Source organism: Salvia hispanica, chromosome 3, assembly GCF_029641045.1.
Source record: "Salvia hispanica isolate PSC_SH4W2 chromosome 3, Shi_PSC_v1, whole genome shotgun sequence".
Lineage (NCBI taxonomy): Eukaryota > Viridiplantae > Streptophyta > Magnoliopsida > Lamiales > Lamiaceae > Salvia > Salvia hispanica.
The window spans coordinates 27,894,977-27,913,440 of record NC_142694.1 but is presented as its reverse complement, the minus strand read 5'-3'; the positions used below and the strand labels follow the sequence as shown (position 1 = coordinate 27,913,440).

The window sequence follows — 18,464 nt, the reverse complement described above, 5'->3', positions numbered from 1 at the left end:
TTTGATGTCCCCATATCAACATCGATATAAACGTGCAATCACTCGATCATATGCTAGTTAGAAGTAGTACATTTTTCAGATCAAGAAGTAAGGCAATATTCAGAACCACGTGATGTTCTTTCGATTCTTGCAGCTCGATTTCGCGTTCAAGTTCTTAAAATTACAAGTGATTCTGAATTCCGAGTTCATCGTAGCAAAGGCAGCTAAATGAAAAAGATTTATCAAATCAATAAATCGGCGTTTTCATGGTATATTAATCAGAACATAATTGATACAAGTAGATAAAGGGGTACCGCACACACAATTAACGTTACAAAACAAAACAAAAAACAAATAAAATAACTGAAGCAGCCAATTAGTAATAAAATTGTGATATCTTCTATAGTGCAACTTAGCACACTCCGTTAGTCCTCTTCTTCTCAGCAACAAACTTCCTCCAAGTCGCCGTGATCTCCCTCTGCAACTCGATTACAGTCTTCTTAACCGTTGGCGCATGGTGGTTGTTCTCCTCCACAGCCACGGCCGCTGTGAGCTTCGCGGTGACCCTGGCAGGGAGGGTGTCAAGCTCATGCAGGACCTTCTCAATGTCCATGACCAGCCTCTCTGCCAGGGTCCTCGAGAAGTCCTCGCGGATCACCACACGCAGCACGGTCACGTGCTGCGCGTCGGCCGGCATGGTATAGGCGGGGACGATCCAGCCAAAGCGGCGGAGCATCTCAGAGATCTCAAACTCAGTGTGGCGGCTGCTGTCCTTGAGGCTGAACGCCACCAAGGGCACGCCCTTGTCCTTCGACACGATGTTGAACCGCCCGGTCTTCTCCAGTCCTTCCTTCAGCACCATTGCGTTTTCTTGGCAGTTCTCCATTATATTACGGTACCCCTGTTCACAAATTCCCAATTTTTCAACCATTTTGTGATATATTTTTCATCTTATGTAACAACTTTTTAAAAAATGTCCTACCTCATTGCCTAAGCGGATGAGTTGGTAATATTGAGCAATAACTTGACTCGAACCTGAAAAAAGGAACATATCAGTGTCATACTAATGTGGAGTTCGAGTATGCATAGTCTGAACCATACAGATATAAATTGAAAAAAGAAATATACCTTTGGAGAAATTGAGAGTGAAAGTGGGTTGATCAGCACCAAGGTAATTAATATGGAAGATAAGTTCTTCAGGTAAATCCTCTTTGCTTCTCCAAATAGCCCACCCAATTCCTGCATAAACAAGCCCATATTTGTGGCCACTCACATTAATACTCTTCACCAATGGCAATCTGAAGTCCCACTCCAATTCAGGGTACAAAAATGGTGCAATAAATCCACCACTAGCTGCATCCACATGGATAGGTGTGTCCCATCTGCATATTATTACATCAAACATAAGAATCTCTATATATTTATCTCTCCTTTTTAGTATGTATAGGTTGAGACTACTTGCCCTGTTTGTTTGTTCTTCTCAACTAAGAGGTCGTTGAGGCGCTTGACGTCTTCGAACTCTCCGTTGAGGGTGGAGCCGAGGATGGCGGCCACGCAGATGGTGTTCTCGTCCACCATCTCGGCGGCCTTCTCGGGATCCATGACGTAGTAGCCGTCTCTGAGCTTGACTTCCTTGAGCTCGACTTCAAAGTAACGGGCGAATTTCTCCCAGCAGACTTGGACGTTGGCGCCCGTGACGATGTTGGGCTTGTCGAAGGGCTTGCCGAGCTGCTTCATCTTGTTTTGCCATCTCCTCTTGAAGGCGAGTCCCGCGAGCATGATGGCCTCTGACGAACCCACCGTGCCCACGCCCACCGCGGCCTCTCCCTCCCCCAGCGGGGCATTGAACAGGTGCGCTATCATGTTTACGCATCGATTCTGCCATAAATATTTTACATTTAGCGATATTGGCGGCAGTTTGGTAGGAAAGACGGATAAAACAAACCACGATAAAAAAAACATTTTACTACCTAATTAAAGTCAAATTTAAAAAGAAAAAGAAAAGTCTAAAGCATTAGTCACGGCCCAATTTATTCTTCTAATTCACAAGTCGTGTTTGGCACGATTTCTAATATGTTCAAACACAATTTATTTTCTTACTTTATATTAGTAGTATACTAAACCTTGCCCATTTTCCTTCTTCTTGATTCCCAAAAAAGTCAAGAATCAATTCTTAGTTAATAATAGGTCTAGTTGAACATATTTAACTCAATATGTAGCTCAGAATCCAACATTTATTTTTTTATATAGAAAAAAAAAAGAATAAGTAAAAAGATGAAATTACTAACCTGCAACTCAGTTGTGACAGGGTACTCATCCATGTCAACGTAATTTTTGTTGATGGCATCCATAATAAGCTTGTCACACTCTGGCTCCATCCATGTTGTCACGAACGACGCCAAATTCAACCTCGGATTGCCATCAAGCATGAGCTCATCGTTTATGATTTGATACGCCGCCTCCTTTGGGATCGAGTTCTCAGGCATCTGAAACCTACACGCGTCATTCAGTATTTAGTCGACCAATATAAAAACCTTTGACGTCAGCTTTTGTATTAAACCATGAAGCGTAGTTCAGTTGAAAATACATTATCTGTATAGATATGCACTAATAAGTTACCTAGGGAGGGAGTTGCAGACATATCGGGAGGCGAAGGTGGAGTGGATGGAGACGTCGGTATTCGAGGCGGTTTTTGAGAGAACCATTGTTGAGTGGCAAAATTGAAAACTGGAGATGGAATAGTATAGATTCTTTTTTGGTTGTAGAATTGGAATGGTTTAGGAGGTGGCGGCAATTGAGTTTATATAGTGAGAGGAAATGGGCAATTTTGGAAATCACTGCGTTTACTATTCAAATTCAGCTTAACAATAATTTTCAGCTGGTATGTGGGAAAGGGGACAACTTACGCAGCTGCACCACTCCTTCGCATTTTAAACCTCTTTTTGCTCTTTCTAGTAATACTTTTATTTTCATTTGACTTTGTTTTGAACCGAGGATATCAAAATAAATGAAGATTTTTATTTGATCTAATCATAGCTTAGGAACGTTTACTTTTTATTATTAATAACATGCATAGTTGACTATTTTTATTCTTATTATGATTAATTTTTTAAATCTATCTTCTCAAATATATTAATCGAGTAAAATTAATTTTAATGTAAAAGTCATTTGTGATGTCTCAAAATTTTAATCTATACTAATAAATACTAGTAATATTTTTAATGTATATATAGGGGTAATCCTGGAAGTAAATGCTGCTTATAATTTTAGAATTTCAATTTATTATGTAAGAAAAATAGAGGTAGTGTAATGTAATTTTGAAAATCAGCAAGTCAGACTTCGTGTTCGTTCAATATATAGGTTTGTGTATTAACCAAAGAAAACGCGTGGTCTTAATTTGAGACCAGTCAAATTGTAATTATATAACCGACTTTTTTCTTGGGCAAGAAAGTAGAAACTAGAAACGGTCTGGTCTCTCACTTGTATGAAAAGTTTTCTATTTTTATTATACATATAGGCTATAGCGTGAAATTGCAAGGTTAAAATGTAAGGAGAAAGTATTAAAATAAAGAGTATAAGATTGTTAAATATCGCGGGACATAAATAGTATTGCACTCTCTCTTTCTAACAACTTTTTTTGTTAGACCGATAAAAAATTTGAATCCCCTTAAAAAAATTGAATTTTATAGTTGTATATATTTACGCCTACAACTGTAGACTCAATTAATTATTTAGGCTCTTTTTTCAGGTGTGAAATATTTATTAAATGATTTCGAACTGACTAATATATGAAATAAAATGTGAACATATGATACTAATAAGCCAGTACTTAGAACTCCCTTCGTCCCCCATAATTTGTCACCATTTGACCAGACATGAATTTTAAGAAATGTAATAGAAAGTGAGTTGAAAAAGTTAGTGATATATGGGTCCTACTTTTATATATTAATTTTATAATAAAATGTAAGTGAGAATGAATTAGTGGAATATGAGATCCACTACTAAAAATGAAAAAAAGTGAAAGATACAAATTTTTAAGGACGGACGAAAATGAAAATAAGTGATAAATTTTCAGGGACGGGGGAATACGCAGTAAGTGCGAAAAACATACAAATACAACTACTACGCGACGATTATTTAAATTGATTTGGGGACGAAAGTACGTGTCCACAAGATATAACATAAGATGCTTTTCGAAAGTAACTTTATGTTATTAACTTGACATATCTTACAACTTTCGTGTCCAAAAGTATTGTAAATTTAATAGAATTATATGTACAAGTAGGCCTATCTGCAAAGAAAATAGGACACATTTTTAATTTTAAAATTATGATCATATATCCAAATAAAAACCAACTCCAGTAGTTAAATTTTATTTGGTTTTGGCGATAATGATTGAGTTCTATATGATTATTACTCCCTTCATCCCACTTTAGCAGTCCCATTGACTTTTCTGTCCTCTTTTTATAAAAATAATAAAAAATAGTTAAAGTGGAGAAATTGTAAAGTAAGAGAGTGTCTCTCTTACTTTACAATTTCTCCACTTTAACTATTTTTTATTATTTTTACAAAAAGAGGGCAGAAAAGTCAATGACACTGCTAAAGTGGGACGAAAGGACTAGGTGTCAAAACATGAATTAGGATCTAATCAGATAGCAGAAAACAACGGATAAAACATAAAGGGCCGAGGACTCAATTACAATAAAGAAAAAATATTAATAATCCTAGTGCTAAAAGATTATGGCAAACCCAAAAAATGGGCAATTGGCAATGGCGGCCTTCAGCCCATGCCAATTGAAACAAATTAAATACTACTATTCTTATTTACAGTGAATTATCGTGAAAGATTTTATCATCAAATTAAAAGTACTACTAGTAGAAAAGTATCTTTATCAAAATCTTAAATTATAAATTCTGAAAAAATACAGTCCCTTGGGCTCCAACTTTACAATATTGTAAGGTTAGGTAATTAATGTAGAAGGAATAGACGAAAAAAGACCATATAAAGAAAGAAGATGGAGAATATGTAAAAAAGGATATAAATCGGTTTTGTAGAGCAGTTTGATTCTAAATCCATCGAAATGTGGAAATGCAAAAAGAGAAGCATATTTTCTGAGTAAAACAATGGGTGGCTTTCCGCGTGAATCTTTTTCTAACTTGGCTTGGTGCACAAACTAACAATAAATTGTACTATATTTATTCAAATTTTATACTAGTAATTTATTATTTTTTATTTATCACCAAGATTTTTCCAACTAAACAAAAATTATCAAAGGATATTGGATTTTGTTAATATCTCAATTCATCTTAGTAAATATTACAAGTAATAAATTAAGTTAGATAATATTTATCTATTTAAGCTAATCAAAAATCCATATGTTTTTTTCTGATCGAGGAAACGTTCAATCTGATTTGGTATGTGTTAAATAAAATGTTAATTGCAGACATTTATTTCTGGCGTTATTGGTGGAATCAATTTAAAAGGTGTCAAACTCGGAAGGATCGCATGGAAAAAGTCGGCAAGGATTTGGACTTGACTTTTGACAAATTGTGGAAGAGAGCATAAATCCAAAGCGTTTACGGGAAGGAGAGTTCATTTCACGGTCTATCTCTATTTTTCTCTTGTCAAGTTAATACTATCTTGCTCATTCTTCTACAACAGTACAGTCTATCTCATAGTCCATCCCACAATTCATCTAAATTTCACATTAGTATTATTTCTATATTTCATTTTAATTATTGGTGTCAAATAGAATAACCGAAAAGATAAACTGAAGACAAAATATATTACTACTTCCGTCCACAAAAAATAGACTCATTTTATCATTTTTGGTCGTCTACTAAAATTAACCAATTCTAACTAGGGATATTGGCATCTAATATCACAAAACTTTCTAAAAGTTGGGTTTTTCCCACGAACTTTAAAATTAGCAAATAATATCACGAACTTTATCCCGGGTTTGTTTGCCACGAATGAAAAAATTCCCACAAATAATATTATGATACGGATTTTTTTTTGTAATTTCTCGACAACAATTTTGAGAGTTTCAAGTTTTTCAATCTTTGAAAATAGTTTTTCTTGTAGCACACCCTCCAAAATTGTTTTTCAATCTATTAAAATAACATGAATTTTTTCATTTGTGGAAAAAAACAAACCCGGAGTAAAGTTCGGGATATTATTTACTTTTTGAAAGTTTTGTGATATTAGATGTCAATATCCCTTCTAAATATGAAAGCTTTTAAACAAATACTAACACTATACATCATTCTAAGAGCATCTCCAACGGCGGACGTCGCGGTAGGACGTCGCGGAAGTCCGACCGGACGTCCGCCGTAGTGAAGAAAAAAGGTAGGACACGGACGTCCTGTGAGGACGTCGGATGGGCTCGGATATCCGACCGACGGGCGGGCGGACGTCCGCCATTGTGGCGTGGGTCGGACGTCGAGGTCGGACGTCAGACTAAAAATTAATTTATTTATTTTTTAAAAACTCTATAAATACGGCTCGTTGAAATATTAATTCCATAAATTGAATAATTGTGAATTTAACTGCGGGAAGTACTGGTGGAAGTCCTAGTGCAGGGAAAGTGTCCTAGTGATGTGGCATTGGAATGGGAAGTCCTGGTGATGACGTGGCAGAAGTTTTTGTGGGAAGTCCTAGTGGGAAGTCCGCCACCGGAGATGCTCTAAATGTGGACTTCACAATTCACTAACACACTTCCACCACTTTTTTTATCTCTCTCTCTCTTATTTATCAATTACGCATTAAAACTCGTGTCATTTACAACTATATCTATTTTATTTTTTTTGGACGAAGATAGTATAGAACAAAATACTCTTAATATAAAAAAAAAAGTAAGAAATATTATAGGCGTAAGAATGAAGAGAGGTAGAGGCAAATAATGGGGTATGGGTATAGATAGAGTGTGAAAAATCAAATTAAAAAAATTATTTCTGGCGCCGAGGTCGGCGGTCTTGGGCCAAAATCGGTGCCCACACAAAGCCGCAGACGGTTGAGCGGCGGTGGGCATAAAAAATGTTGAGAGGAATTTCTCTGAAGCATTACAACGCAACTATAATTTATCATCTACCATTAGCTCGTCTTTACCATTGCGAATACTATGCTTTTCCTGCCATATTTACAATCATGGTACCCAGTGCCATGGGTGGATCCACATAGAGAAAGGGATGGGGCTTTAGCCCTTAATGAATTAATTTTTTACAGTAACATTTTTCTTATATAAATTTTTATAATTTATTTCGATTTTATAACTATATTCATATTAAATTCCTTATTAATCATATAAATTACTTTAAAAAATATTTTTAATTTACATTTTGAAAATATAGCCCTTATTAATGTTCATTTCTGCGTCCGCACTGAAGTCAATTATACATACCACAGTCATGTTCCTCGTCATTAAGTGTGACGTTATTTCTGCTCTTGGTAGTTCCCCTATTAATGTCGTCTAATGTTTTCTGCTTCCTGGTATTGTATCTGTTTTTATTAAATTAATAAATAAATAATTAGATTGTATATGCATAGTTTTTAATATTTAAAGTTAATTTCATCCTTGGGAAGAACTTGTCAGAGATGCAAGTTTAATTGGGGTTGGGATCCCTTGCTACGCAAAATGCCATGGCAGGGGATGTTGTGCATATTCCCACATTTGATTAATTTTACACACTTATATTATTTTTTTTATTTTAGCAATGGATGGTGTAGATATGCACAACATCCCCTGCTGTGGCATTTTGCACAGCAGGGGATCCTAACCCGTTTAATTGACTTATAAACCATTTAAAGCACTGGCTAAAAGAAAAGGCCTTGTGTAGCTGCTAGTTAATAAAGTTTTAGTAATCGTAATAATTAGTAGCTAAGAGAATACAGTAGTCATGTCCAGTCATAAGTTTATAGAACAGTGAACGATCTAACTTGTTGGCATTTGAATTAATCACGAATCAAATTTCTCTCGTTTGTTGAGAAACAAAGTACTGCTGCATCAATTGCTCAGGTAAATCATGCCATCTGGTATGATCATCCACAGCCTCGCCACCAACTCCTCCTCAATCTGGCCAGAGGATTCCGCCCATGTCCGCCGCCTCATCGACTCCTACAAGGCCAAGTGAAATGATCCGAGCGCATCAGAAATTGATTGCACTCATTTCTTGCAGCCATGAATGTGTATTCCTATATTCATTCAGCTCTTCATTTTGTGAATGTTTGAAATATTGATTGCACTCAATTCTTGCAGCCATGCTACCCACCCCTATATTGTATGATGTTGCAACTGGTAAATAATTTAGGAGTAGGATTAATATTGGTTGCCACATCGGATAAAATTAAATTATAAATTCAGTATTTATTTTGAAGCAAATCAAAATTTAGAACTGGTGTGATACAAGGGCCATACTTTGATAATCATTATTTAATCAAATCACTTGTATTTTCTAAATTCTACTGTTTTCTTTTTTTACATTGCAACTGAAAAAATACGTCTACAGAATTGGCTGTTAATTAACTGATGGATGGACTTTTTTAACAACAAAATGCAGCCATGCATAAGTGAATATAACACTTCTTGATCAAGCGTGATAGGCCTTAAAAAGCCTCACACACTCCATGCCATCCTCTCTCTGTGTGAGACATTAACTTTAAAAATTCTCTTGTTTTAATAAAATTTAAGAAAAAATATTAATTTTTTATGACAAACTTTGTCTAAACCTCACCGTTGATTCTAACAACATATGTTACACGTAAGTGAACAAATATTTTATAATGTTTTATAAATGTTTTACATGTTAAAATATATTTTTATTCTCTTAGACTCGGTTTGTACACAAAATTGGAATTGGAATTTTGTGGAATTGAATTGGAAGGAATTGAATTCTAACTCAATTCTAAATCATATGTTTGAAGTAATTGATGTGAAATTGAATTTGAAGAATTTGTGCACACACATTGTACACACACATACTCAAATACACACACTGCACAATCTACACAAGTTATACACAAAATACATACACTACACTCATTACATGCACACTATACACAAAATACATAAAATACACATATTGCACACACACTATACACAAAATGCGTTTAGTGTGTGAAATGCGTTTAGTGTGTGAAATGCATTTAGTTTGTGTAGTGTGTGCAGTGTGTATAGAGTGTGAAATGTGTGTACTATGTGAAATGTGTGTAGTGTGTGAAATGTGTGTAATGTGTGAAATGCGTGTAGTGTGTGAAATGAGTGTAGTGTGTGAAATGTGTGTAGTGTAGTGTGTGTACTATGTGAAATGTGTGTAATGTGTGAATTGCATGTAGTGTGTGAAATGCATGTAGTGTGTTTAGTGTGTGTACTATGTGAAATGCATGTAGTGTGTGAAGTGTGTTTAGTGTGTGTACTATGTGAAATGCATGTAGTGTGTGAAATGCGTGTAGTGTGTGAGGTATGTGTATTGTGTGTAATGTGCGAATTGCATGTAGTGTGTGAAATGTGTGTAGTTTGCGAAATTATTGAAATATGTGTAGTTTGCGAAATTATTGAAATATGTGTAGTTTGCGAAGTTCGTGTAGTGTGTGAAGTGCGTGTAATGTGTGAAATGTGTGTAGTGTGTGAAATATGTATATTGTGGGAAATGTGTGTATTGTGCTAAGTGTGGGAAGTGTATAGTGAAGCTATTTAATTCCAGTAATGCTAGGCGGCCACCCCGTGGCATTTTTGTAAATAGTTGAAAAAAAATAATATAATAAAATAAGTGTTAGATAGTGCTCATGTACTTTTACATAATCACCCTTTTCCTTTAATTTTGGAGATACAGATAATTTTGAATTTATAATATTTAAAATCAATCTCTCTCTGTACTAATTACAACTCTATTTCCCAAAAATGATTATTATCGGCCGGATCTTTAAAGGCATGCGTAATTAATCTTGAACTAATGAGTGTGTACGTTTATTGCATATGAATTCAGTCTTATCATATGATTATAATTAAGTACCGCAACCATATGATTATAATTAAATATATTATAACTAATTGCACTTCTAAAAATAATAATAAGAATAAGTTGTAGATAAATAAGTATGATAGAAATTTCTTACATGATTTAATGTTATGAATTATGAATATCGCCCGCAGGGGCGTAGCGCAGTTGGCAACGGCGAGTTCATTTTAGGAACGGCTATAGTTTGATATCGTGTAGCATAATGTCATTAGTTAGGAGTATATTTAATACTAAAATCCAATTTTGGTCCCTTACATTTGTTCTAAAATTCTTTTTTGTTTTGTGATCTTTTGGTCCCTAACATATAGTTTTGATACATTTTGGTCCCAAACAAGGTCACAAACTTAATGCATGAGACCCAAAAAGAATTTTATGAAAAACGTACGGGACCAAAATTGAACTTTATTCCTAAATTATAATTAAGTTATTAAATTGATCAAGCATTTTGACTGTTAATTTTAACAGAAAATGGTTATTTTGAATCAAAACAATATGTTTGAGACCAAAAGGTACAAAAACAATATATTAGGGACCAAAAGATCACAAACTTAATGTATGAGACTAAAAAGAATTTTAAGGCAAATGTAAGGGATCAAAATTGAATTATAATCTATATTTAATTATAAATTTATATAGGAGTATATATTTTATTATGCGCATTAATATCAAGTACCATAATATATTATGGGGTATAAAGTTATTATTATGGGTTCTTATGAATCAATATAGTATAATATGGTGTAATATCTTAATTAATATTAATAATATGTATTTGTATTAATGTTGTATACAGTTATTATTATGGATTAGTAATATTATGAATTATTAATGTTGCATATACTATACCGACCCCTGTATGATGTTATTATAATTAAATCTATGAAATATCATAGTTTTACATATTGTAATATTATGATTTTTATAAATTGATAATGTATTATTATAAGTTATTACCAGAACTTGCTGGTTTAGGCCATTAGTGGGAAAAAAAATTGAAGATTCAATCAATTGACTGGAGATATGGTTACTTAAATTGAAAAACCAATTAGAAATAAAATTGATTGGTTCAAACTGATTAGTTGGGGACTCATTAGATCCATTGGGAAAAATAAACGACTAGATATTCGATCGATCAATTAGACTTAAAAATTATAAATATGTATAGGATTGTGATTAATTGAGATTTTTTATGCTAATTGAGAAATGAGATGTAATATCAGTCACTCCAGATTTTTCCATATGGAAAATATCTTTAGATTAATTAATTATGAAAGGACAGAATGGTAATATCATAGTAAATTTTATTTAATAAATTTTTTTTTAATTTTTAATTTTAATTTTTTATTAATTTTTTTAAAAAAAATTTAAATTATTTTTTATTTTTTTAAATTTTTTTTATTTTTTTAAAATTTTTTATTTTTATTTTTCAACTACATATACAATTCACGTCAACTACACACATATAATGTCAATTATGTGTACAATCCATGTCAACTACATATACAATTCATGTTAACTACACAATATAATGTCAACTACATGTACAATTCATGTCAAATACTCCCTTCGTCCCAAGATAAGTGACCTACTTCTTTTGGGCACAGGATTTAAGGAATGGTATTTAAATAATTTAAAGTGGTGAGAGTAAAGTATGAGAGAGGGAAAAGTAGAGGAGAGAAGAGAGAATAAAGTAGGTGGAGAATAAAGTAAGAGAGATGACTTTTTACTAAAAATGGAAATAGGTCACTTATAGTAGGACACCCCAAAAAGGAATATAAGTCACTTATCTTGGGACGGAGGGAGTAGTATTTATTGAATAAAGTTGTTGACATTTGATGCGTGGTTGACATGAATTGTATATGTAGTTGAAAAAAAAAAAAAATTTAAAAATTTTAAAAAAAATTTAAAAAAATTTAAAAAAATTTAAAAATAAAAAAAAATTTAATAAAATTACAATTATGCCCCTCTGTTGACATAAACTACATGTTGACATTTCACAAATATTTTGGATGAGTTGCTAGGTTGATAAATCTCAATCTAACAAGACCCAATATGTATATTGAGTAGGAGTAGATATTAATTGATTATAATATTATATTTGAACCATAACGTTTATAAATATGACAAATGGTTTAAAAATAAAATTTTAATATCAAGAATATTTATAATGTAAATATATAAACTAAAAAGTTAATAAAAAGTACGTAAATACTCATTTTCAATAAATATTAGTGATCTTACTTTTTATTGGAAATATCTTACAAATATTTTTTCCCACGTACACCTCCTTGTGTATTGAATCACATCTAAGAACAAATACTATAATTAAGGTTATGTTTGTTTGACGGAAAAGTAAAGTTAGACAGAAAAAATCATTCATAAATAATTGATATTATGTTAAAATGAGATTATGTTGATAAATCAAGCAGACAAAATTTAGTGGACATATTTGATATTTATGTAGTCTTTTATAGTTAATTAACTTTAAAAAAGAGCATTATATAAAAAAACAACGAAAATAACTTAAATATAAAAAAATATTTAATGAATTAACTATGAATGTAGCATATTTACTTGTACTATAAGAGAAGATTAAATTGATACATTAAATTCTACAAAATTATGTGAGTTATGCGGTGAAGTATAAGATTAGTAAATCTACTACTCGAACATAAAAAGGAAAAAAAGGAGAGTAACAATAAAAAGAGATGTAATCTCCATCTCATTTGCAGTAGAAAGAGAGTACAGTCAAAATATTTAACAGTAAAAGTAAATTCCGTGTTAAACCCTATATATAAATTATAAACCGACCCCTTAATAGCTTTGGATTTAAGCTGAACTTCCAAAATTGAAAACCATTCCCTCCTTTTTTACAGAAATCAGTCTCTCTTTTCTCAGATATAAGGCGAAATTTTTTCTCGCTTTAAACAAGAAATCACTCTCTCTTTCTCTCTTTCTCTCTTTCCATAGTTACTAATATTGAAACTCTATATATACACCACACCTTATGCGCGCGCGGTATTGATCAAAATCAAACAGAAAAATCAAATCTTTCCTTGTCAAGAATCATCTGAGAAATCAAATCGATGGGGCGAAGAAAGTTGAAAGTGGAGTTTATTGAGAAGCAGAAATCACGGCTTCTAACTCTGAAGAATAGAAAGGAGGGGTTGAAGAAGAAACTCCACCAACTCACTACTCTCTGCGACGTTCCCGCCTGCATCATCATCCGCGACCCCACCACCAACTCCACCTTCATCTGGCCCGATGATTCCGCCCTAATCCGCCGCCTAATCGACTCCTACAAGGCCGATCCCGCCGCCGTTAGGGCTTTTGGGGTGTCCGATTTCTTCAAGGGGAATGCCGAGGAGGGACTCGTGAAGAAGAAAGCGGAGGCCAAATACGGCAACTGGGACGATCGCCTCGACCACATGGACGAGTCCCAGTTGCGGGAATTGAGCGACGCCGTGCGCGCCAAGGCTGAGGCCTTGCGGTCAAGAAGCGATTTCTTGAAACGGGAGGAGATGATGAAGGAGGAGGAAGAGGAGGAGCAAAACAGCGATGATATGCTTGATTTGGAAGACATGTTTGATCAAGATGAAATCTTGTCGATTGCTGATGCTGTGGCTGCCAACGCCAATGGTCAACTTGCGGTGCCGGACTTCTACTGCCCGCCGCCTCTGAATCTGCCGATGTTGGAAGAGGAGAAGAGCGACGACAATGTGGTGCTTGATTTGGTCGGTTTTGATCAAGATTACACCTTTTCTGTTGCTGATGTTATGGCCAACGCTCAACTTCCGGTGCCCTTCGTTGATCGCAATTATCTCAACTACGGCTACTGCTCTCCGATGGATGGGAATGTGAATTGGTGTGCCCTAAACATGGATCAACATCTCAACGGCTCTGTGAATTGCTTTGCTGGGGATGATGGCGCTGACTTGGCTAGCTATTTTTGGCACTAGAATCATGCTGCTGCTGCTAATTGTGGAATCCCATTTTTTATTTCTTTTCCTTCTGTGGATATTTGCCACTTTGGAATTTTGTCAATTAACTGTATATGGTGGAGTTCAATGATAAATGTATGTTGTTGGTATCAAACAAGGCAATTGCACTGTGTTTTACATTATCATTCAACTATATATAAAAAGATCCCAAGTTTGAATTTTTGGTTTTACTATGTCAAGTTGACAAGCAAGAATAAACCTTTGCACAAGTACAATACTTGAATCTGTTTATTGGTGTGGTTCTCTAAGATTGATCTTACCGTCTAGAAAGAACGTTTCGTCTATGGTGGATAAGCGTTGATTGGTGCGATTGTATCGTGCTTGGTCACCTACTAACTGATCAAAATAAGGATGCCGCATCAGCTTTTCCGGCTGCACGACTCCGGCCTCGACCAGCCTCTGATCGATGCTCTGCCACTCTTTCACTACAAAGACATCATAGGATTGAAGGAGCCATTTGAGTGTGACATCTACTATGGGACGGAAGGAGTACTATCTCTAATCCCGTGATATTTTCCGAGTGTGCCATCTATTATGGTACGGAGGGAGTACAATAATATTACACAGCTATCACCCCATCTGTTAACTGAATAGTACTATATTGAAAACATTTATTGAAAGTAGCATCGTGTCAATGGGATTCCCTTATTTCCATAAAATAGCTTGTCGTATTGGAAAGTTTAAAATTATGATGATTTCTTTATTTTATTTCCATTTTTCAGCCATGAAACATATGTCCTACACAAATATTCCAAATATAATACAAAATGATAATATGATATGTTCAAGATAATAGAGAGGGACAATTAGTCCAACATTCAGTGTTCTCTACTCCAAAATATCCTCCACACACTAAAGCAAGCAGGAGATTAATTTCAAACCAGAGATGGCTGGGCAGAAAAGGGTCCTCTTGCTGTGCGGAGACTATGTCGAAGATTACGAGGTCATCATTTCTTATTCTTTTCTTCCAACTGTTCGACGAATTCACTATGTGGGGTTCCCCTGAAAGGATTAGCGATTGTGTTTTTAGGTGATGGTTCCATTTCAAGCGTTGCTAGCATATGGGCTATCCGTTGACGCTGTTTGTCCCGGCAAGAAAGCGGGCGACATTTGTCGCACTTCAATCCACGATCTTCTAGGACATCAGGTTTTGTGGAACTACGTTGTGATGTCATGTCTTCCGTGGGTGTTTGCCTTGATTAAAGTTGAAGTCTTGCAGTGTTTTTTGTTGTTCTATTTTGGATCTATTTGCTATAGTACCTAGCTTTGATATTGAGTGCAATATGCAGCTGCTGTGTTTCCTTTGCTTCTATTGTTAATTGGTCGAAGCATAGTGTAAGTTTCTTGTGTGCTAAGAGGGTGTTTGACTAAGCGCTCCAACAACTGATAAGATATTTCAAGACTCTTGTAAATTATCAAAGTGTTTGGATGATTGAGTTAGAAGCAAATTTCTAGTTAGACAGAAATTTGAGGACATATTAAATTGAGAGGGTATATGTTGGAAATGACAAATCATAGTAGGGTTGTGTATTTAAATTGGTTGTTGCTTCTGAGATCATTCAAAAAGTAAGATGGGATTGATGAATTCATTTTATGTTGAACTTATTTTGCAAACACTTCTCAAGAGCTTATAAGCTCCTAGACAACTTATTAGTTGTTGTTTTTAAGAAGCTTCTAAGTTAATTTATCAAGGTTGTGGAAACATTAGTATATTGTCAACTTCTCATTGTTGTTTAATATTTATGCTTTGCCTGGGGTGACTACTCCTAGATCTTGTTTAATAATATAGAATTTGGCGGATGGGTTGGATTTAATAAATTAACTCTATCATGTTACTATATGTTTATTTTGATGAATCAGGAAGGAATTAGTTGATAAATCTTACCCCACCTCTTTAGACCGAGATGCATATCTTCTGTTAAATACTTTAAACCTCATTAACCAAGGGGCTTGAGTTATCCACCTTTTTGTAGAAAGTATATGTTAAATATAGTTGAATATTGTTGTCAATCTACCATTGGGGCATTGTCCATGCTTAGGCTCTTATCCACCGAAGTAAACAAGGCCATGATGTTTGTGAATCTGAGTTTATATCTGTACATGTTGCACCACCATGCTTTGGTTTGTTTAGTTTGAAGAGCTTATAAATTTCCTATTAAAGAACATGTTATTGGAGGCCTCTATTTACCCACAATGCTAATCTTCAAGATATTTTTTTTTTCATTTAAGAAAAATTCTCCATTTGCAATAATTTTCTCATTAAATTTCCTATCCTAATTGCTTTTGCTCCCATTTTTAACTAACTGGCAAGAGTGCCTAATCAGTGTTGATTGTAATTGCTAATGTTGCGTTACTGTGTATATAATCGAGCAACTCTATTCCCTGCCTTAATTACTAACATGCTTTAATCGTGATTGAAAATTACTGCAGACATATTCCGAATCAAGGGGGCATAATTTTGCTCTTAATGCTACTTTTAATGAAATAGATGCCACCAAATATGATGGACTGGTCATACCAGGAGGACGTGCCCCAGAATATCTTGCGGTGGATGATTCTGTTGTAGCTTTGGTAAAAAAGTTTGAAGACTTTAAAAAGCCAATTGCGTCCATCTGCCATGGACAGTTGATCTTGGCTGCAGCTGATGTTGTTAAAGGCAGAAAATGCACTGCTTATCCATCTCTTAAACCTGCACTCGTTGCTGCTGGTGCACATTGGGTAGAACCAGATACCTTGGCCTACTGTACCAGTGATGGAAACCTGATAACTGGTGCTACATACTATGGACATCCTGAGTTCATCCGCCTTTTTATCAATGCATTAGGAGCCAAGATATCTGGTTCTGGAAAGAGAATCCTATTCCTTTGTGGAGTAAGTTCCGATTATTTAGTTTCCCATTTAAGCTTTAGTAATACAATAGTTGGAACTTCAAATTTAACATGCTTCAAAAGTGTAAGTGGGGAGTCAATATACTCTGACAGTATACCTAAACTCTTTAGCATGTTCAGTCTTATTAGTTATGTGACTCCTCCTAACAAGTTTTGTCCTTATCTTTATAGTTACTTCACTATATGAGTAGCTCCAAATAACTCCGAATTGTGTAGCATCACTCATTGTTTTTAAGTTGAGACTTCAGATTTGAGAAATATGGGAGTTTAGGTTAAAGTAATTACACATTTATTGAATGATGTGCTAAAAATCCCGTCGTGATTCATATCAAGAACTTTTTTTTAAAACAAAAAAACTCTGCAGATGGATTGCTGTACTAGCTAATAGGGAGTTTGATGTTTTGCGTTTTCTGCTTTAATGGGATACTCTTTTACGGCCTTGGAGCAGGATTACATGGAGGATTATGAGGTGATGGTTCCATTCCAGTCCCTTCAAGCCCTTGACTGTCACGTTGATGCTGTTTGCCCAGGGAAGAAAGCAGGTGAGACGTGCCCTACAGCTGTCCACGACTTTGAAGGTGATCAAACCTACAGTGAGAAGCCAGGCCACAACTTCACTTTAAATGCGGATTTTGAAAGTGTGAATCCCTCAAGCTATGATGGACTTGTCATACCTGGGGGTCGTGCTCCAGAGTATTTGGCGCTGAATGACAAGGTTATTCAAGTAGTGAAGGAATTCATGGCATCCAATAAACCAGTAGCATCCATCTGTCACGGGCAACAAATTTTATCTGCTGCGAATGTTCTGAAGGTAGCTTTCTTTCGTACCATAAGTGAAGTGATGCACTTCAATTTTGTTAAGTTGAATGGACAGAGGGCAATTTGGTTTGGTCTTAATTAATGATATAAATGTTTCAGGGCAAGAAATGTACTGCATACCCGGCTGTGAAGCTTAATGTTGTTCTAGCGGGGGCTACATGGTTAGAGCCCGAACCCATTCACCGGTGCTTCACAGATGGAAATCTGGTTACTGGAGCAGCCTGGCCGGGCCATCCGGAATTTGTAGCTCAGTTCATGGTGCTCCTTGGCCTGAGTGTATCGTTCTAGGTACTTCGTCTGCATGTTTCTGCGTCGCTGCATAACCATATTCATCATCAAACATACATATACATTACATGTATGCTATGTCTTGCTGTGCTTGCGTTTTTGCTTGCTGGATTTGGACAGAAAGTATCTTCTAGAGAGAGTTTATGGTTATTTATCTTTTTGTTGGCTATTTGGTGTAGTAAGTGAAAATCTGCAAAAATATGGAACCAGTGCTAGAATTTTAAAATATTCATAGGGTAAAATAGTAAATTTTACCTTCTTTAGAAAGGTAAACACTTGATAGAAGTCTTGGAACTAAAATCTGAGCCCCACAATATCTAATTCCATTTTTATAAGAATAAAGCTCCATCATTATATTCTCATCAGAATATATTATTTGTAAAATTAATTCGCTCAATCACATCATTATATTTAATTTAATACTCAAAGTGTAAAGATCAATATGTCGAATTTCTCATAGACTTAAACTAACATA

The 18,464-nt window shown here is 34.9% G+C and overlaps 3 protein-coding genes across 3 annotated transcripts; 2 read left to right on the top strand and 1 right to left on the bottom strand.

The window, feature by feature from the left end:
* Positions 1-226: 226 nt before the first annotated feature.
* LOC125214269 (glutamate decarboxylase-like) lies at positions 227-2,759 on the bottom strand. The gene is made up of 6 exons (XM_048115211.2): positions 2,599-2,759; positions 2,268-2,472; positions 1,442-1,857; positions 1,108-1,361; positions 962-1,014; positions 227-880 (listed from the first exon to the last, which is right to left on the bottom strand). Exons 1-6 carry the CDS (start codon positions 2,682-2,684, stop codon positions 392-394), a joined length of 1,503 nt encoding a protein of 500 aa, XP_047971168.1. The 5' UTR covers positions 2,685-2,759; the 3' UTR covers positions 227-391.
* A 10,125-nt stretch (positions 2,760-12,884) lies between these two features.
* On the top strand, positions 12,885-14,091 carry LOC125209629 (uncharacterized). The gene has a single exon (XM_048109218.2). It carries the CDS (start codon positions 13,080-13,082, stop codon positions 13,950-13,952), a length of 873 nt encoding a protein of 290 aa, XP_047965175.2. The 5' UTR covers positions 12,885-13,079; the 3' UTR covers positions 13,953-14,091.
* Positions 14,092-14,779: 688 nt separating this feature from the next.
* On the top strand, positions 14,780-18,158 carry DJ1D (Class I glutamine amidotransferase-like superfamily protein). Its single transcript, XM_048116456.2, has 5 exons — positions 14,780-14,937; positions 15,025-15,141; positions 16,425-16,865; positions 17,331-17,693; positions 17,801-18,158. Exons 1-5 carry the CDS (start codon positions 14,881-14,883, stop codon positions 17,987-17,989), a joined length of 1,167 nt encoding a protein of 388 aa, XP_047972413.2. The 5' UTR covers positions 14,780-14,880; the 3' UTR covers positions 17,990-18,158.
* Positions 18,159-18,464: the final 306 nt, after the last annotated feature.